General features: G+C 46.7%; 8 protein-coding genes across 8 annotated transcripts; 4 read left to right on the forward strand and 4 right to left on the reverse strand.

Annotated features, from left to right (window-relative positions):
• Window positions 1–184: 184 nt before the first annotated feature.
• On the reverse strand, window positions 185–939 carry EYB26_003196 (uncharacterized protein; the record flags this gene model as incomplete). Its single annotated transcript, XM_054262499.1, has 4 exons — window positions 185–652; window positions 709–787; window positions 846–875; window positions 935–939. The coding sequence occupies 4 exons, from the start codon at window positions 937–939 to the stop codon at window positions 185–187; spliced, it is 582 nt and encodes a 193-aa protein (XP_054118474.1).
• Window positions 940–1,219: 280 nt separating this feature from the next.
• EYB26_003197 (uncharacterized protein) lies at window positions 1,220–1,727 on the forward strand (the record flags this gene model as incomplete). Its single annotated transcript, XM_054262500.1, has 4 exons — window positions 1,220–1,270; window positions 1,333–1,406; window positions 1,473–1,526; window positions 1,589–1,727. 4 exons carry the CDS (start codon window positions 1,220–1,222, stop codon window positions 1,725–1,727), a joined length of 318 nt encoding a protein of 105 aa, XP_054118475.1.
• A 1,107-nt stretch (window positions 1,728–2,834) lies between these two features.
• On the forward strand, window positions 2,835–5,813 carry EYB26_003198 (uncharacterized protein; the record flags this gene model as incomplete). Its single annotated transcript, XM_054262501.1, has 7 exons — window positions 2,835–3,005; window positions 3,067–3,194; window positions 3,256–3,623; window positions 3,683–4,179; window positions 4,230–4,405; window positions 4,468–5,031; window positions 5,084–5,813. 7 exons carry the CDS (start codon window positions 2,835–2,837, stop codon window positions 5,811–5,813), a joined length of 2,634 nt encoding a protein of 877 aa, XP_054118476.1.
• Window positions 5,814–6,496: 683 nt separating this feature from the next.
• Window positions 6,497–9,254, forward strand: EYB26_003199 (uncharacterized protein; the record flags this gene model as incomplete). The annotated part of the gene is made up of 2 exons (XM_054262502.1): window positions 6,497–8,417; window positions 8,479–9,254. 2 exons carry the CDS (start codon window positions 6,497–6,499, stop codon window positions 9,252–9,254), a joined length of 2,697 nt encoding a protein of 898 aa, XP_054118477.1.
• Window positions 9,255–10,424: 1,170 nt separating this feature from the next.
• Window positions 10,425–11,581, reverse strand: EYB26_003200 (uncharacterized protein; the record flags this gene model as incomplete). Its single annotated transcript, XM_054262503.1, has 2 exons — window positions 10,425–11,125; window positions 11,179–11,581. The coding sequence occupies 2 exons, from the start codon at window positions 11,579–11,581 to the stop codon at window positions 10,425–10,427; spliced, it is 1,104 nt and encodes a 367-aa protein (XP_054118478.1).
• A 941-nt stretch (window positions 11,582–12,522) lies between these two features.
• Window positions 12,523–13,864, reverse strand: EYB26_003201 (uncharacterized protein; the record flags this gene model as incomplete). Its single annotated transcript, XM_054262504.1, has 6 exons — window positions 12,523–12,619; window positions 12,669–12,790; window positions 12,849–13,313; window positions 13,363–13,459; window positions 13,521–13,667; window positions 13,728–13,864. 6 exons carry the CDS (start codon window positions 13,862–13,864, stop codon window positions 12,523–12,525), a joined length of 1,065 nt encoding a protein of 354 aa, XP_054118479.1.
• Window positions 13,865–14,388: 524 nt separating this feature from the next.
• Window positions 14,389–15,741, reverse strand: EYB26_003202 (uncharacterized protein; the record flags this gene model as incomplete). The annotated part of the gene is made up of 1 exon (XM_054262505.1): window positions 14,389–15,741. One exon carries the CDS (start codon window positions 15,739–15,741, stop codon window positions 14,389–14,391), a length of 1,353 nt encoding a protein of 450 aa, XP_054118480.1.
• Window positions 15,742–16,239: 498 nt separating this feature from the next.
• EYB26_003203 (uncharacterized protein) lies at window positions 16,240–18,682 on the forward strand (the record flags this gene model as incomplete). The annotated part of the gene is made up of 6 exons (XM_054262506.1): window positions 16,240–16,262; window positions 16,320–16,437; window positions 16,513–16,671; window positions 16,726–17,243; window positions 17,299–17,441; window positions 17,505–18,682. The coding sequence occupies 6 exons, from the start codon at window positions 16,240–16,242 to the stop codon at window positions 18,680–18,682; spliced, it is 2,139 nt and encodes a 712-aa protein (XP_054118481.1).
• Between the last annotated feature and the right edge of the window lie 1,577 nt (window positions 18,683–20,259).

A 20,259-nucleotide genomic window follows, 5' to 3' on the forward strand; every position in this document is an offset into this window, starting at 1 on the left:
TAAAGCCCATTGTCAGTCTATATCAATATCAATGATGAAACAAAAATATGATTCGAAGCTTTTAAACCATCAAACATAAAGTCAGGTCACAAAAGAAAATCCCAATAACGCCATGCCGTCGTCACATAAGCGGACAGTAGAAAAAAAGGAAAACCACCGCTTATATACTCTATGCCTTCGTATATCAGTCCACATCCATCTCCTCCTCGATACCTCCATCCACCAACGCTCTGGCCTTCTTCTTTTGTCTTGGTCTCTCTTCTCCAAACACCGTGCCAACGGCCTTTTCTTTCTCTGCCGATGCACCCAGTGGGACGTTCTGTTCCTGCATTTCCCGCAATTCCTTGCGAATAAGATGCTCTCCCTGCGCAACCACTCTGCGATCTTCCTCGCGTTGGCGCTCGCGAGCCAGTTTTCCAGCAAGACGTTTCTTTGTGAATACGCGCTCGCGGCGTTGGCGGATCTCTTCGACTCGTTCCATCGCTTTGATGGTTGCGGCGACCAGGTTGCGGTCGTATTTGACGGGGACGTTGCGCTTTTGAGCGAATTGTGAGAGAAGCAGGGATGAATCGACAATCATTTCCTTGCCGCGGAGGGCACGGTGAGTCTTAGTCCATTTCACCTTTCGGGGTTGACGCTTCATTTTGAAGTTCTACCTTGAAAATTAGAGACGGATTCGAGTAGCAGCTGAGAGTTACAAAGACTGACCTTCTCACACTTGCTTCGACAGAAGCGAAAACTCCGGGCGTCATTTCGGACGAATGTGATTCCTTTGGAAGGATATACGCTGTGCGGATGATCAGTAAAAATTGCGAAAGCAGATGTACTTGCGGTGTCGAACGTACGGACGAGAACAGAAACTGCACACTTCCACCCTGCGAATATCCGTTAGTAAAATTTTTTCCACGGTAAATGATTCGAGAAATTGACATACCTCATCTTGAATGGATTTCACTGGGAGGACTTGTCTTAAAAACGACTTATAATCGTTGTATGTTTAGAGTCGTCGAGAAGAGCAAATTCGACTTGAGAAAATTATGTGGGGCTACATGCGCTAGACTGTATTTGGTATGGCGGGAACTTGTCGCCGCCGAATGCCAAGACCGACTTTGATCACTTTTTACATCTCGCCCTGACGGACATTCTTCGCCGGTTCTCGATTCAAGCCTCAACATCCTTATCACTTGTCGCAGATCATCCATCCAAGGACTTATTGACAATGGCTTCTGCTTTTCTTGTTGGTCTCGGATTGGCCACCTCCGCCTTTCTGGTGAGCGAGCGCATGTTTGGCTAGTATTGACAGCATCATAAATACTAACCATCATCCTACAGGGCCGTGCTGGATATGTTGCGCTACAGCGTTATCGAGGAGGTGTGAATAAGGTCGGCCGCGCTTTCTACAAGGGGTACGCTACAGGAAATCAACCCTCCCTGCCGGTGGTCGAACGAGATACTGACACTCTTCGTTATAGTGGCTTCGAACCAAAAATGACTCGTCGCGAGGCTTCGTTGATCCTGGAACTATCGTATGTTCTTTCCCTGCAATTCTTTTCGATTACAGAAGAGAAGACTAATGAAAAACTATTAGGGAGCGAACATTGACCAAGGACAAAGTGCGCAAGAACCATCGACAGCTCATGCTCCTTAACCACCCCGATCGAGGCGGAAGTCCTTATCTGGCCACAAAGATTAACGAGGCCAAGGAATTGCTTGATAAGACTCTTTGAGAGATACCTCTACAGACCTTGAACTTTGCGCAGTCTCCTCGGTCCGGCAGATACAAACACGGCCCACACGAAATTTGTCGTCGATGTCGGATCAGTGGACGTGCGTCTATTTCACACTATATATACTTGATTGTACACTGGGTTTGCATAGCATGGCGTTTTCTCTTTTGTTTGATGCAACATATTGGATGTATGATATCTGGTGATCAGCCTCGCCGCTCTTCTTAGTCAAGTAATATGTACAATATTCTCCATACACGGATATCCTCCAATCTTCGCCTACTCTGTACAGCTGATGATATGGACAGTCTCATCCGGCCAGGTGCATGCATGTCTAATCGACGATACTACACAGCATCACGTGTGATAGACATTCGTAGTGACTCACTCATCTGCACATCGTATTCGAGAACGAATCGGCCAGAATTGGATTTCCCAGCCCGGATCGCCCGATTACCCGGGGCCTGCCCTTATCGATTGGTCGACTACGGCGTAGTTTATTACGTTACCGTGCCAAGATGCGATGACTAATACGACATAGCCAATTAGAGGACGATTAGGGCGACGTCGTAGATTCGGCGGACGAAAACACCGCGAAGTCCGCCTGTGCCACAGATTCAACCTCTCTTGTGGTCGCTTTCCTCAAGAAGAATACGAGAGGATTAGGATTAGCTGAGCTGAGCTGCCTAGGCTTCCAAATTTTTTTCTGCTCAAGCCTCACGCCCCTGCAACTTCCCTTCATGGCCAGTCGATCCACAATAGCCTTTAGCTCCAAGCATTCTTGTGGGCATTGGTCCTCTGGCGGACTACTGCTTCCCCGCTAAAACATTAGTCTTACAAAACACTTACGAACGACCTCGCGAACTTCAGGATAGGGATCTCCCTTCACCACCGTTTTGATCGTTTGGGATTCGTGACTGTTTTTTCTTCGCTTACTATTCTCCGACACCTGCTGATGTCATCGCCTCCCGTCATATGTCTCGCAGAGAGGTCGAGTTTCGTTTGGAAAGTGGCGTTGAAATTCTGAGGGTACTGTGACATTCGATGTCATCTACCAAGTCGGCCTTCATACCGAAAATAACCTCCCATTCTTAATCATCGCGCAACATGGAGACCTTCGGAGACGATTCGCAGGATGGGCTAGGATACGAGATACCGCCGCAGATATACCCTAACTATGGGACGGCGGGTGGGAGTCCATTCAATGGACATCAGACAGGTCAGGCGGTTCAGGATGAGGAAAGAGATAATGATCCAAAAAGGAGGAGGATAGCAAGGGTGCGTTCTGAACGAAATAAAATGGGTTGAGGCGTCAGACTGATGACGATGTTTTATACAGGCTTGTGATATGTGCCGCAAGAAGAAGATCAAATGCGATGGCAAGATGCCCAAATGTTCACACTGCATTAATTATAAGACAGAATGTATTTTCACCCAGGTTGAGAAGAAGAGAAATCCTCCCAAAGGGTATGCCTCCGTCTGTCACTTCAATTGGCCAACAGGGACACCGACTGATGATATCATACAGGGCCAAATATATCGAAGGATTAGAGAACCGAATGAGGAGATTGGAAGGGTTGTTGAAAATGGCAGGAATAGCGGACAGCGACACTGATATTCCTTCCATTGAGCGCCGTCTACAACAGGCCCAACAATCTCAACACAATGATCTTCATGGTTTCTCTGCCGCAACTGCTGCCGCTCGATCGTCGCTCGAAACTGCAGGAAAATCACGTGCAGGCTCACTACATTCCACTCCTCCACTAGACTCGAATTCAAGTCCTAGAGTGGCCGATTCGCCTGTCTCGCAAGAGGACAAGGAGCACGAGGTTGAGGCATTGTCGGATATGATGTGTTCTCTTGTTACCAATAATTGCGGAGAGACCAGATATATCGGTATGTATTTATGCCTACTTGACTATCTACTTATTGCTCCAAGACTAAGATTTGCGCAGGTTCCTCCTCCGGCTTTTCAATCTTCTCACCTCGTGGCATTCAATGGGTTAATGAAAAAACGGGCGACACTTCATTCCACGATATGATACAGGCCGCTTATATCGACGACAATAAATGGATGTATTGGAAACCCGAGATCTTCAGTGACATCTTTGCCCGACGTGTCTTCAAGCCATTGCCTCCTAAAGAGGAGGCCATGTCGCTCTTTCGGGACTTTTTCGATAATTTCAATGCCCTGCTTCCTCTCTTCCACGAACCGACTTTTATGCATCTAGTCGAACGCCAGTACTCACGAGATCCTTATGAAGGCTCAGGATGGTGGGCTAGTATCAACATCGTTCTGGCAATTTCGCACAGACTTCGTGTGATGAGCCATCTTGTTCCTCAGGAAGAGGACAAGAAGGCTTGGCTTTACCTAAAGAACGCAATGGGTGTCTTGACAGAGCTTACAATGCGTAACACAGATCTTTTAAGTGTTCAGGCACTCTTAGGAATGGTATGATCCTATATTCTGTTTTTTGTCTTTCCTTACTAACAATTCGGTAGTCTCTATTCTTGCAAGGCACTCCTAATCCCCAACCGTCCTTCTTCTTGGTGGCAGCTGCCATCAGACTTTCACACAGTATTGGTCTGCATAAACGAGGCTCACTATTCAACTTGAATCCGGTCGAGGTGGAGCAGCGTAAAAGAGTATTCTGGATTGCTTACTTGTTGGATAAAGAGTGTGTATATCATCCCATGACAATTCGTAAGGGCAACCTGTACTAATCATTGGGCTTGATAGCATCTGCCTTCGATCCGGTAGACCTCCAGTACAAGATGATGACGACATGAACGTTGAGCTTCCCAGTGAAATACCACCTGATAACGTTGGAATTATTCCCTTGGTGACCGGCGAAGGTCAAGTCAACATTTTCAGAGTGATGTGTCGATTCGCCATCATCCAAAGCAGAGTGTACAAAAGATTATATTCAACCAAGGCCGCAAAGCAGTCTGATGGCGAGCTTCTTAACACCATTGGCGAATTAGACAGGGAACTAGAAGAATGGAAGGATAGCATACCACTCGATTATCGCCCAGAACATGACATCAAAACAACACATACCCCTCTGATACTACACGTGATGATCATCCATTTCGCATACTACAACTGCTTGACCACCATACACCGAATGGCAGTGCATCACGGCTACTGGACTAGCCGTCTGTCCAACTATGCCATCCAAGGCTTGAATGCAAGGCCATTGAACCCCCGGGTCTTTTCGTCAGCTAATATCTGCGTTGCCGCCGCGAGAGCATCAATTAACCTAATAAAATATATCCCTCAGGGCGATTTCGCCTGCGTATGGTAAGTTGCTGGACCACACTTGTTCATTATACATTTTACTGACAACATCAAGGCTCGTTCTATATTACCCAGTTTCCGCTCTTGTCACACTCTTTGCGAATATTTTACAAAATCCGCAGGACGCCCGTGCTCGCCCAGATATCAAATCGATGAATGTCGTAGTCAACTTTCTCTCTATGCTCGGCTCGGACGAGTCTAATGGAAGCGTGAGACGAATGCTGAGTGTTTGCGCGGAGTTCGAAAGGATTGCTAGAGTAGTGGTCGACAAGGCAGAGAAAGAAGCGCTCTCGAAACGCAAACGCAAAGTTGCTGCAGAAGATATCAACAACATCCAAAGAGTCGAACCTTCGAATAGACCAGCCCCTACAGCCTCGGAGCCTGAGAATTTCATGGATGCCACTGCATTCTCGCCTAGGGAACCGCAACAACAAGGCACCCCTCCACAAGGCACGCAACCCACCACTCAACCTCCGATAGGGGTTGTATCCCCCAACCTTAGTAATATGATGTCCGGCACTTTTGGTGATTTGAATGCAAACATGCCAGTATTCAATCCCGAAGTTTCATTTGCAGATCACCCGAATTTACAACCCACCGCCCCAGCAACCACTACCTCACCTTCTGATAGCCAGTTCTATCCTTTCCAGTCATCGTTTGTACCACAAGATCTGTGGCAGATGCCAATGACGCTGGAATGGGATTGGGCGGATTTCTCTACCATGACTCTACCAAATATGGATCAACCGGATATGTTCCAGGCAACTATGCATAATGGCACGTGACTGATTTTCCCTCGATATTTGAAATGAACCTGCTCGCTAGATGAGAAGGAAGGAGTTTAGCGTTTGGAAAAGGGTGATATCAGGTTTTTCTGCGGATATCCCACAGCCGTCTAGAGGCAAACTTTATTCTTGTATTATTTTGTTGCTTTGTACAATACTTTGTCTATGAACACTCCTATCACATCATGGATACTCAGGTAGTACCCTGGCCATCTCCTACAATGGCCTCGATCTATCAGATTTCGAATACATGACTTTCCACTCTCGGACAATTTGCATATATAATCTGAGATACATCAGTAAACTTTTACTATGTAACTACTGCTTCAAATAAAGCATGCCATCTCGGCCCGCGTTTGGCCGGATGGATGACTAAGCGGCCGAAATAGGCCTGGAAAAAAGCATTATTAAGGCTAGCCCGCCTAGCCGACTTGTGGCTGTCACCTTTACCTGGGGGGATCCACGACCATCTCATCATATTGCACTCGACACTCTATCAAGAAAGAAGCTTTGCAAGGAGACCAATCATCCCGGTGGTCCATCTTGGAGCTTTCCGTCAACATCGTCTGCTTGACAAGACCCGTTTGATCGCCTCCGATAGCACCCTAGTCTGATAGAGCCCGCCGAAACGATTCCTGCGTCAGCCATTCCAGGCTTCGCGATATTCCATCAATCCAATAAAGATGGCTAGTATTTTACGACGGCCTGCACATATCGCAAGGTATTCCAGAAGCGCCGCAGAGCTATTCACGACTTCGAAATCGATATATCCGCATCACACACGGCCGCAACTATGGTCATTAATAACCGCTCGACAGGCACGATCGTATGCCTCCATTAATCCGGGGGACCCGAAACGACCGGACGACAAGAATAAGAACAAGAAGGTTCAGAAGAGCAAGGATGAGGAGTTGGCGGAATTCTTTGCGTCGCTCAAGAAGAATGGACCTGAAGCCAAGAAGTCGTTCAACAGTGCAGCCGACGAGAAGGAATTCTTGGAACAATCCGTCCAGTTCATCAACAAGTTGATTTCCGAGAGCGGGTTGCCACAACGAGAGTCGGAGCTTCTTCGCCTTGTTCAGACCTTGTTGACTGAGGCCAAGTATATGCCGCCTGAGATGGAGGAGTTTTTCAGAAAACATGTGGATCAGAAACAACCCATGACATTGGAGGATTGGGATAAGTTCTCGAAGTTTTGGCTACAGCATATCGGCGAGGAGAACGTACGCGCTGCCCAATTTGCAAAGCTCTCTCCCGACGAAGTTAAGGCTTTGTTTAAGAAGATTTCAGAGGAGAAACCCGAGGGAGGATTTACATGGGGCTCCCAGGAGCAGAAAAAGACCAACGGCCAGCCGGGTCAAAAGCCAAAAGATGGCAAAGATCCAAAGGGGCCTAAGGTACTTGAGTTCAAATTCGATCCTAGCAGCTTCATTGTGACTTCCATTCTTTCATATATGTTATATACGACCTTCTTCCCCGGCGAAACTAGCAGGGATATTACATGGCAGGAGTTCCGGTCGAACTTCTTCGACAAGGGCCTTGTGGAGAAATTGACTGTCCTTAACCGTTCTCGTGTGCGAGTTGACTTGAACCGAGAAGCAGTTGCAGGTGAGATGCCGGATTCGCAGGCTGCGCAGCGCAACTTCCACTACTACTTCAACATCGGCTCGGTTGATTCCTTTGAGCGCAAGTTGGAAGAAGCTCACAACGAATTGGGTATTCCTACCTCGCAGCGTGTCCCAGTGGCCTATGTCGAGGAAGTGCCATGGCTGGCTACAGCTTTGTCCTTTGGACCTACTCTTTTGTTGATCGGATCGGTTTTCTACTTCTCGAGGAGAGCTGGTGGGGGTGCCGGTGGTCAGAGCAGCATTTTCGGCATTGGGAAGAGTCGAGCAAGACGTTTCAATCACGAGACAGACGTCAAGATTAAGTTTGCTGATGTGGCAGGTATGGACGAGGCCAAAATGGAGATTATGGAGTTTGTTAGCTTCTTGAAGGAAGCAGAGAAATTCCAGAGACTTGGAGCAAAGATTCCTCGTGGTGCCATTCTGTCCGGACCTCCCGGTACTGGTAAGACATTGCTCGCCAAGGCCACCGCTGGTGAGTCCGGCGTACCTTTCTTTAGTGTCAGTGGATCCGAGTTCGTCGAGATGTTTGTCGGTGTTGGTCCCTCTCGTGTGCGCGACTTGTTCGCCAATGCTCGAAAGAACACGCCTTGCATTATCTTCATTGATGAAATCGATGCTATCGGTAAATCACGATCCAAGCAGAACTTTGGTGGCGGCAACGACGAGCGCGAGAGTACACTCAATCAGATTCTGACCGAGATGGATGGTTTCAATACTTCCGAGCAAGTTGTCGTTTTGGCTGGTACCAACAGACCCGATGTCCTTGATAAGGCTTTGATGCGTCCTGGACGTTTCGATCGACATATCACTATTGACCGACCAACAATGAAGGGCAGAGAGCAGATTTTCCGTGTGCATTTGAAGAAGATTCTTACAAAGGAGGATATGGATTATCTTTGTGGACGTCTCGCTGCTTTGACTCCCGGATTCGCTGGTGCTGATATTGCCAACTGTGTCAATGAGGCTGCTTTGGTTGGTAAGTATTCCTTTACTCTTGTCCTAGCTTTTCATTATTTTGTAGGCTAACTTTCTATCAGCTGCCCGTGAACAGGCCGATAGTGTCAAGATGAAGCATTTCGAACAGGCCATTGAGCGTGTTATTGGAGGTTTGGAGAAGAAGTCTCTTGTCCTCTCTCCAGAGGAGAAACGAACAGTAGCCTACCATGAAGCCGGCCACGCCATCTGCGGCTGGTACCTCAAATGGGCCGACCCTCTCCTCAAGGTTTCCATCATCCCCAGAGGACAAGGAGCTCTCGGCTACGCCCAATACCTTCCATCCAGCGAAAATTACTTGATGACCGTCAACCAACTCATGGACCGCATGGCCATGACCCTCGGCGGCCGTGTCAGCGAAGAACTCCATTTCGACACAGTCACCAGCGGTGCATCCGACGACTTCAACAAAGTAACCCGCATGGCCAGCGCCATGGTTACCAAATTCGGCATGTCCAAGGCCATCGGCCCCCTTCATTTCGAGGAAGACCAACAACAACTCCACAAACCCTTTTCTGAGGAAACAGCGCGAAACATCGACCTCGAGATCCGCCGTATAGTCGATGAAGCCTATAAACGATGCCAAGATCTGCTAACGGAAAAGAAGAAGGAAGTCGGCCTTGTGGCGGAAGAGCTGTTGTCCAAGGAAGTCCTGTCTCGTGATGATATGGTTCGTCTGTTGGGTCCGCGACCGTTCCCGGATACTGGGGAGTTTACAAAGTATTTCGGTGGAGGTACTATCGCACCACCTGAGCCTCCAGCATCTGATGAAAGTACGATGGGTAAAGATGGTCGTGATCAAAGCCCTCTTCCTACCTAAATACTTCGCTTGTTCCCTATGTAATTCTCTTTCTCATGTCTCTTTTCTTCCTTTCTCATGTACAATCAGATCTTGACCCTTTCTCTCCCTCTCTGTGTCTCTCTTCCCCTCAAGACCTTACCTATTGATCTATATGGTTCCATGGCGCGGTGTTATCTTCCCAGAAAAAAAATGAAAACCTTTCCGACATATGGATTGTTTTGTTTTTCCCCCTCATGCTATTTATCTTTGATCTCCCCTCTCAACGCCATCATCCATGTCCATTTCTCCACTTCATCTCTACTTTTGTTGTTTTTGATTTACTGGAATTATAGCCTTCTGCATAAGAAGTCGGTTTTTATTTTTCTCTTTCATTATGATCTATGCACTGGTATTGAATATGGTGAAAATATCAATATTTTCATCTACTGTATGTACATTGTATAATAGTCAAAGATAAGGAAAGAAAAATGAAGGATGTGATCAATGTTTACTATTACAATATCATTTAAACAGGTAATCTCTTTGATCTTTTTCTTTTCATTGCTTCTTCGCCTTGCTAGCTAGACCTAATCTTTGAGTATCCATGGTAGTTACTGTTGGCCTTGATAATAATGACTAGTATCTGGGTAGTTTAAACATGCCAAACTGATGGTACATGTAGCCAGGTAGAATAGAGAACGAACGTTGAGATTATAGGAACTGCAGGGTGAGGATAACGGAGTATGAAAAAGACTTGGGAGATGGATGGATTTTGGTCGAAGATAGGTGTAATAGTTTCAGTATCGATTACAGGAAAGGAATTTAGGAAGTGAGTTAAATAAGGGAAGGTCGGCAGGTGAAAAGATGAGGTGAGGTAGATCAAGGAAAAGTCAAGTTGAAGGGAGAGTTTGATAATTTAAGTCTTTGATTAGACCATTCGATTGTAATTTTTTTCTGTTTTGAGGACATCATTAATTCGTAATCCGGTGAGAGAACCCATCGTCTTGAGAAATACAGGCGATGTTGTAGTATAGGAGACCAGAGTAGGAGACAAAGTGCAGTGGTACGCGAGGAGACGATATCGTAAAAGATGAAGAATCTGATAAATAAAGAAAAAATTACCTCTGAACGAGAGGATGTCAAAAGGTAAGAAGGAGAAAAGGTAAGTCAATGGCAGCCATTGAATGAGTTCAGCGTGAAGCTCAGCCACTACTCAGGAGACTGCTGGCTACGGCGCATCTTCTCAGCCTCAAGGTTCTCGTACAAAAGATACAGGGCCTTTTCGTTAGCCTGTGCGCTTCCCATGATCGTGAACATGCGCTCCCCAGTTTCATCATGGGGTGCCTTGGCGATGGAGATTCGCGCTCCAGAGCTACGTCTGATTTCACTGATCTTGCTGCCGCCCCGACCGATGATGCAACCAACCATGTCTGCAGGGATGCTAATGTTCTGTGTCTGGACCTCTTCGCCGTCATCAGTGACCATTGGAATGCTTCGGTTGGCGTTGTCACCGCTGCCACGACGGTTGTAGCCGCCACTGGGTTCGCTGAAATCTGCTCCGTTGCCAGTTCGGTTGTAAGAGCGTCCACCACCGTAACTGCCGCCGGTTCTGTCTCCATTGTGACTGGGTTGACCGGAACCACCAACCGAGACACGCACGGCGGGGTTATACAGCACTGTTCCTGTTCCTCGTTGCCAATCGTCAATGAGGCACTTTCCGATCTCCCAAACAGCCTTTTCAATACCCTCGGGCGTTCCCTGCACCTCCACGATTCGCTCTGTGGATTGTGGTAGCATTTCTTTCTGTGCGACCATGCGGACACCAGAGGCATCCTGGATATGCTTGATCTTGAGACCTTGGCGACCGATAATAGTGCCCATCTGGTTGTGAGAGATCAACAAGCGGATAGCTATATTCAACGTGAGTACATGGAAGCAATTCAGAAGACTGCAAACTACTTACGATGAGTTCCGTTGTTCTGGACAACGCCACCCATTCCGACCTGCGGAGCACCTTCAAGAAGTCCTTTTGCGACAATAGAGTAGGCGCGAGCACATCCTTGTAAGCCACCAGTGACGGTGAGAACACGATCATGAACACCCTGGACAACCTTGCTAACACCGGCTTTGACACCAGTCTCATCGCGCAAATCCGCAACATTCTTGCCAGCCTTGCCGATGATCACACCAGCCTCCTTGGAGGAAACAATAGCTCGTAGAGTGAGAACGGCTTGCGCGTACTCTTCCTCGGTCTTGGGCTGATCCTCGAGTTCGCCTGATTCGCCAATGTTGCCACGGCCGTAGGCGTCGCTCATAACTTCATCGTTAGGCACAGATGTATCGTGGTTTTCGGTTGCTGCCGCCATTTTTAAGAGATTCTTGCGAAATTCGTTGAAAATTAAGCTGCGAAATAGATTTGGAGAAGCGTAAAAATAAATCAATTTTCGAGATTTCGTCCACGTGAAATGAGCAAAGAGAATGTCGGCTAGATGGGACAATTAGCACATGCTGCTCAGATATTGAATTTGAGGGCGATTTGAATGTGTCAGGTCGGACTTACACAAGATTATGTATGAGCAGCAAATGGAGGAGGATACTGTGGTGAGGATGACGCGGGGAGAGGCGGTTTGAGATGTGGTGACGAGCGACGGAGGGGTAGAGAGACGGGAAGAGAGAAAATATGAAAGAGAGGATGGAGAGGGAAAGAGTCGAGCGGAAGACGCGAGTCGAAAGGGAGGGGGAAGAAGAGGGAAGAGAGAGAGAGAGTGAGGGTCGTAGATGAAGAGGTGGAGTGGTATCAGGAAAGGTGAGGGTAGAGGGAGGAGAATAATTGTTTGGTCAGTGGAGAGGAAGAAAGTGAGGAGCAATATTTAGTGGTGGGTGGGCGTACACTAGGTGACTTACTGAGAGCGGGAGAGTGTTACAGTAATACAGAACGGTGTAATTAGCCAATCAGGGGCTGTTATTCTACGAAGAGGTTTGGTAATTTGATACAGCACACCCCATCATACAATACTGATGAGCTGCTCATTGTATGATACACTTTTGTACCTAGACGCAATATTAGAGCTTTGCGTTATTATACCTCAAAAGCTCCTGCCCTACTCAGCAAGCCTTGTCATTTAGACTCGAAGTTTGTGTGTTCTGCAACAACATCGACCTAGGTAAGGTATGGGGAATTACACGTTTTATTACAGATACACTAAGCCAAAAACAGGCTTTCTCTGGGGAAAGCTTGGCTCAAACTGCGTCTTGATTGGCCTGTGCATAAGAGCCCCCGCTTTTGGCACCTACATACTATCTCATCTTATGCTTCAAAGATCACTTTCTGCACCTTCATCTTGTCGAACAAGTCATAACCCTCGACTGCTTCGGAAAGAGGCATTACCTTGTCCGCCATGAATCTGCGAATAGTGTTAACTTGGATGACCAAGGTGTGAATATGTTACTGACCCGAGTAGATGCTGATTTCTCTTCAATGATTCCAAAGCCTGAGGGAACACCGAGCGCACTGGGCACCGACCCATTTGCAGCTTCAAGTTCTTGCCATAGGCCTCACTGCCAGTCCATGGAATCTAAATGAAGATTAGAGTCTGGCTCTATCCTCGTCACAACCATTAAAAGGAGACTAACCTCGGCATTGTGCACTCCAACACTGCTGATAGTACCCCATGGACGAAGAAGGTCAAAAGCCATTCGCAAAGCCGGACTCAATCCTACAACCTCAATAACCACATCAGCTCCCCGACCATCCGTCAATTCCTTGACCCGCTTATCCAGTCCCTCGCGATCCTTCAAAAAGTTCCATGGCTCTGCACCCAGCTTTTTCGCAAGTTCGAGACGAGGTTCCACAGAGTCTACCGCCAAAAGATGTTTTGGTTTATACTCTAGAGCATTGATAATGGCAAGTAGCCCGACCGGACCGCATCCAATAACAACCACGGTTAGATCTGCAGCTTGTTCTTTGGTGTATTCTTTGAATCCGCTGCTGGCTGCGAAGAAGCCTGTTGGGTAAATGTCGGCCATCAGGACGAGTAGTTTCTCGTCAATGCCTTCAGGAGCTTTGCAGACTGTGGTATCTGCATATGGAACCCGAGCCTAATGTCTTTTAGCTTCTCGTCTTTGGTGCATTGGAACTCCCACGTACATATTCAGCCTGGCCACCATCCAGAACAGGGCAGCCAAACAGCAAAGAATTCGCACAGCGGGAAGAGAAGCCCTGCTTGCAATAGAAGCACGTACCGCTTCATTTGATAATCAATATACATCGCCCAGATTGGCCCCACGAGTTTTAGGTATACATACCACGAAGTTGTGAACGGACTAACGATGACATCCCCAACTGCCAAAGTCTTCACATCGTCCCCCTTCTCAACAACGGTACCCGTAAACTCATGGCCCATAATAAAACCAGTTTTGGAAGGTTGGTGACCACGAAAGACATGTAGCTCACTGTAACCAAATTCAGCTTCTTTCCTCCTTCAAGAAAGATCTGATATGATAAAGACATACCTGCCACAAAGTGCAGTATACTTAACCTTGACAATAACATCCGTCGACGCTTGTATCCTTGGCACTGGCCAATCTTCTATAGCCACTTGGTATGGTCCATGGAATACGACTGCTTTCATGTTCTCTGGGAGTGCCATCTTTGCAATTCTTCCACAATCCAGTTGATATATATCCGAAAAGTTGGCTGTATTTCAGCCTGACTTGTGTGAATTGAAATGTTTGAGATGATAGAACAGAGCAAAGCATAACAGATAAAAACTATAGACTTTAAAGGATCTATTCCCCACGTTTCGGGAGAAACGGGGTGAGGTGGGGTGTGTGCATACAGGAATTGATGGCAAGACCTCGGCTTTCGCTCCGATTTAATCGGAGTGATAAGCATCCAGTAGCATTTAACTTTGCTAGGTCGAGTGTAGGTAGGACAAAGAAATCGTAGGCACCGGGAATCAAGCCGTAGGGTGTGCCAGCGGACATGATACGGCCTTAGTCAGATTCGTACGGTTTACGACAGGGGGAAGGTTATATCTACTTTGCTAATCTCTTGGCTGGTGTATATAGTACGTGCCAAAGACATTGGGTTGTTTGTCATCAAGAAGGAGACCGCTGCTTCTGTGTCGGACTTGGAAGTTTGACTCATGAATTCAAGATGTTATCAGGGATATCAACGTTGATGAAGTTTACTTGAATTCTCTTCCCAGAACCATTTGCAATCCGTATGGCCCCAGTGTTCAATCCACCAGTCTCCAAAGCTGTCTTGTGCATCATCATCTAGTTTGGGTAACCTCTCATCCCTCTTCAAACCACACAAAGCACAAGCATGGGAAGCTTTGAGCGCACCTTGCGCTGTACTCGCTGTAATGATGCGAATCTTGTCTATTATAACGGGAACAGGCCGTTCACCTGCCGATTGTATGATCGAATTGAATGCAGATCCATGATGGCGCCAAACTTCAAGGACGCCAACAGCTTCTTGTTCCTCTTTGATGGATTCACCTTTGCTAACGGAGCCCAGTTTCATTCCACTACTTTTTCCAGACTGCGCTGGACCAATCTTCATGCTTTGGCTCAATATTGCATCCCTTTTCCACCGTAGAGTGCGACCTGCAATGATCCGGGAAGCTGCTCTAAGCGTTTGAACCAGATTGGTGGCAAATTCGGATTTGGAGGTCGCAGTTCCCTGTTTCGAACCATCAAGCTGTCCGCGGAATTCCTCTAAAAGAGAGGGGAAGACTGAGAGCAAGACAGAGGGTGGGGGGATATTGGTCGGGCGAACGGTGGATTGCAACTGTGTTGTTTGCCCTGTTTTAGTATAAGATGTGGTTTCATTGGTTCTCACCCCATTCCTATGCGCCGAAACAGTAGTTTTCACTTGAGGCTTTTCTGCAAACCCGTCCTCAAAATCATCCCATTCGCCAAAAAAGTCATCCTCAGAAGGCTTAGGCGAACTTTTGCTCTTTTTCGGGGGCTTCTTAATGAACGCGGGTGATTTTAATGTTTGGAGATGTCTTGAGCTAGGAGTTATTTGCGAGGCAATGCTTTGAGGTGAATGTGGCTTGTCTTCAAGCGAAAGAAGATCAATAGACGTCGAAGCATTGGATACTATTGAATCTGGTCTGTAATTTGCCGTAGACGGTGGCTGGTTGTCATCTTCGATGTCAAGTAGTTGGCCGCTCGGAGCGGTATTGGCCGTCTCGAATATACCCCAATCGTCTTCATCCCCGTCTAATTTCACATCTTCAGAAGCATCGAATAACACCTCGGCGCCTTCAGAGACTGGAGGCAATGTAGCTGTATCCGGGACATGTGGAGCTCCAGTATGAAGTTTATCAACAGTTGTTGTATAGCCTTGATATCCTAGTGGATCAGCGTCTGTAGGTTCCGGCGACACAAAAGAATCGAAATCATCGTCGAAGAATGAATCATTTGATTGTGTTTGTGAAAGCCCTTGTGTATTCACTGCGGAGCCAGCATGGCTTGTATTTGTCCCAAACTCAGCAAGCAAGTCAGCAGACATCGCAGGCCGAATATTGTTTCATGTAAATTCAATACTATATATATATATAGGTATAAACGGACTCTCAAAGGGGGAATATTGCTCGGTGGGGTATCATAATAATATAGCGATTTCTCGCCTTGGGAGAAGTATGAAATGAACAACGAAGCTCAGAGCCCAGAAAGAAGGTCAACGCTGGATTAAGACCAAAGCAACATGATATAGTAATGCGCTTGATATTTCAAGTCTTCGTGGTTTGCTGATGTTAGTTCGGCGATGGCAAAGAGGCAAGCGGCGGAGAGATCCTTTCCAAATTCCAATTTTGTTACCACTAGTCCCTATAGGCTCTAATGTGTAATTTTGTTACGTCGTATTGTAATTATCGTGTCTTCCCCCACGTCATTCGAGTCACTGGTTCCTTCCTTTATCTCAACTGTTGACCTGGAGTACCCGACTTGCCTTTATCGCTGAACCACATTCTTCATTGTTACGAAGTGTTTCCCATACTTGAATGATGCCATGAAAACTGTTGAAGAAGCCAGGTATGTCATTCAGCCAATTCTACGTGGATCTATGCTTATCGCTCATTGTGAGATCAGACGGAGATGGGAAACTCTTCTCGGTTATGGCAGGAATACACATGATCTGAAACAAGCAGTCATATCTGGAGACAGCGAAAACCCTTGCGAAAATGGTCTTCGATCGGTGTGCTGGAAGGTAAATTATCACTTGCCTCTTTCCATGAGGTCGTATGAACTATTGGATTGGTTTGGGGCGACTGACAATCTTTAGATCTTTCTGCTATGCGACGACCTTGATCGGTCAAAGTGGATAGATCGGCTTACAGACACACGCAGTGCTTATGATTCACTAAAGGACCACTTTCTCAAATACATAAAGCACCCGAACGATCTTCAATCTACAGTTGATCCGCTCGCCGAAGACGAAGAGGCATGTTTGTGATGTAGCACCACGTCGAAACGCATACTGATTTCTAGATTACAGTCTCCCTGGCAGGCTTTACGCCACGATGAAGCCACTAGAGCCGAGATTTTTCAAGATGTGGAAAGATGTTTGCAGGACAACTGCTTTTTCCGCGAACCTTCAACAAAGTCGATGATGTTAGATATACTGTTCGTTTACTCAAAACTGAACCCCGATCTCGGATACAGACAAGGAATGCATGAATTGCTTGCGCCGATACTATGGGTAGTGGAACGTGACGCAGTTACCCAGTCCTCAAAACATATCCCAGTCGATACAACGGACGATGAAAGTGTTATGTTGCAGCTCCTAGACGCCAACTACATTGAAAGCGACTCATTTAACCTCTTCTGCAGTGTCATGCAGGTTGCACGGTCATTTTACGAGCACACCGACAATAGGCCAGTCAATGGCGAAGCAGAGATGGCACCTATAGTAGCACGCTCTGAATTCATCCACAACGAACTACTCATGGTTGCAGACCATGAGCTAGCCATACACTTGAATACCATTGAGATTCTACCCCAGATATTCTTGACGTACGTGTCCATGAATCACACCGTCATATATTACTCAAGCTGACACTTACCTTAGTCGTTGGATTCGTTTGCTCTTTGGTCGAGAATTCTCCTTCGACGACACATTACTGATTTGGGATCTACTTTTTGCAAATGGGTTGAGGGCAACTTTGATTGACCATATCTGTGTTGCAATGCTGCTTCGAATTAGATGGCAGCGTAAGTGTTTCTTTCCTGTATTTCTTAAGGAGTCACATTGAATCAAGCTGATTACTTTCATAGTTCTGGAGGTAGATTACTCATCTGCTTTAACGCTCCTATTACGCTATCCCGCCCTTAATGATCATGGTCCACAGACACTGGTTCATGATGGACTATATCTGGAGCAGGATCTGAGTCCCGCTCGAGGAGCATTCCTTGTATCTAAATATTCAGGTCAACCTCCACAGCTTGCAAGAGATCCACTACAACAACCGCCTAGGGAGCCATCTCTGAAAAAGATTGACCGCCGAAGTCATTCTCGAGACCTGAGCGGGGGGAGTTCGTCTGGCCAATCCCCAGCTAGAAATAGTCAACGAACACTCGAATCGCTGTTCCAAGATGTGTCTGAGGGACTGCAGCGCCGTACAGAAGGGTGGGGTGTTGCAAAGGCCGTGCGGGGTGCTGTCAGCGAGGCAAAGCGCAATATGGCGAATGCCGAAGTTGGAGGTATTTCGCCTTCAAGGGCCTGGCGCGGTAGCCCTCGATTTGGGACTCCCAGACTCAGGCGGCCAAGAACCTCGGACCCGGTGGACTTGGTGCAACAGGTGGCTTCTTTGAAGAAACGAGACAACAGCCTTGCAGGATTGCTGTCAGAAGCGATACATGATCTGAGCCTTATCAAGGAATATACAGTTGACCTTAATCCCGAGGCTATGGAAGCACTCGATAGAGCCGTTGAAAGGATAAAGAATGTTCAGACAGAGCTTCAAGGGTCGAGCGGATCGACCAAAACTACATCTACACCAACAACAAGTGTTGAGAAGGTCACTTCTGATAAGCCGGGATTACTCGAAAGAGAAGAAGAAAAGCAAGATGCAATCGAACAGAAATCTACGGAGACGACGGCGCTTGATGAAAAAGAACAAACCGATACGAAGGCAGAAACATCTAACGCAGACACAGATTTTGAGCTAGTTGCACCTTCAGCCTCTCCGAGTGCACCTGACCCTCCTCTAGCATCTCGCTTCACGCCCACACCACTACCTCGACGGCCTTTGGCTCAATCCGAATTCTCATGGATGTTAGGTGACAATACACACCGATCCAGTTTTGTCAGTTCCGCATCGCTTCCCCCAGATCAAAGCCGACGGAGTGAATCACGATCGCGACAAGGATCTCTTTTTGGAGATGGCCGAGATGAGAAGCGAGAACAGACTCAGAGAGATGAAGATAGCCTATCCTTGAACAGTTTCACATAGGGGTGGTATGACCTATCATGTGTCACCATATATATAGTGTTTGTCATAGCTTGATATGTGGCATGTGCGTTCGGATGTCCAAAGAGATATAAACCTTAATACGTCTTTTCTTCTTTTCTTTCGATTCTTCCGTTTTCTTGTCTTGCCTTTCCGAACAAGGTCATAACCTTCAGTTGACTTGGTCGCTTGACACACCGTAGTATTGGGTGTGAGCTGTCCAACCTTACGCACAGTCCCCATCTAGTTACGTACTTGAACATAATCTTGTTTCTTATCTCGCTTGCATACGTGAATTTGGGGGCATGCAATCTAAATCGAGTAACTAACAGGCACTACCGCGTCATGTATGTATATCGTGCACGATTTCGATGGTGTCAAGTACCACTCTCGATGTTGTCGCGAGGGTTAGGTAGGTACTATTTAGTCTGATCCGACATCCGATCTTGATTGTAAGTCAACTCAACACTTTCTCTAAGTATTCATTTATTTTACTCTTGAAATTACTTTCCATCGCGAACAAAGCGACTAATTAGTAAACCTGGTGTTCTCTTGCATACACTAAAAAGGAAGAAGTCAAATGATCGTCAACGGCAAAAAGCCACACAGATCAGAGTCACCGGAGTATTCGGCGCCTGTACAAGATCCAAAGTGGGAAATTTCTCAATCAATATATCCGAAAATCTATGGAGTGTTCAGTTATTCACTTATGCATTTGAATAGATTGCTAATACGTAGTGCTTACTGCTTAGGAACGGAGAGTCCGTAAACTTCGTATACCTATCACGGCCGAATGCGACGCAAAGTCCGGAGTAGTACTTGGTTCAACTTGGTTCAAGCGTAATTAATAGTTCGACCGTCACCTGCAAATAATGGCGGGCTGATTCTCTTACAGAGTAGTTACTAATATGATTATCTCGTTTGTGGTTACAGAGTGTGTGGGCGTTAAGAATCACCCTTGGAATTAGTATGTATTTTCTGGATGGATTTCATGCATACCTACGTAGTATAACTACATACATAGTAAGACCCATCGGAGCAGGGAGTCATCAAAGCGGACATGTCTGTAACTTACAGTTAAACCTTGTAAGAGAGAGCGCATGAAGCGGCTGCTGACTCAAAGGACCACGAACTACGTTTCAGGTCAATTCCTGCCAGAGTAGTTACAGAATACTAGAGTGTATATGGTATGATTAGGTGATCTCAAATATGATATAACTGATCGTGCCTATCAGACGGCCACTGTTGACCACGATCCTTGGCAGCCCCTCCGCCCAATCCCTCAACTAAGTTAATGACTAAATGTAGGTAAAAGGGATTGACTTGCCTACTAACTAGTACCTTCCCCCGCAATCTTCACGCTCATTTTTCCTTCTCATACTACTGGCATTTTTACCACCCCCTATACTACCCAAAAGACTGACCAATCTGTACTTGTCCAGTCCACTTCGCTCACTTTGTTGAATCATTTGTCTATACGTGTAGCGAACAATTCGGTCGGAGCTGCCGAGCGGGGAGGCGGGCTTGACTCCAATTTACACCCTTTTGACTCTCCTGTAAGAGTTAATCCGAACGTTTGT

This window comes from Talaromyces marneffei, chromosome 2, assembly GCF_009556855.1.
Source record: "Talaromyces marneffei chromosome 2, complete sequence".
Lineage (NCBI taxonomy): Eukaryota > Fungi > Ascomycota > Eurotiomycetes > Eurotiales > Trichocomaceae > Talaromyces > Talaromyces marneffei.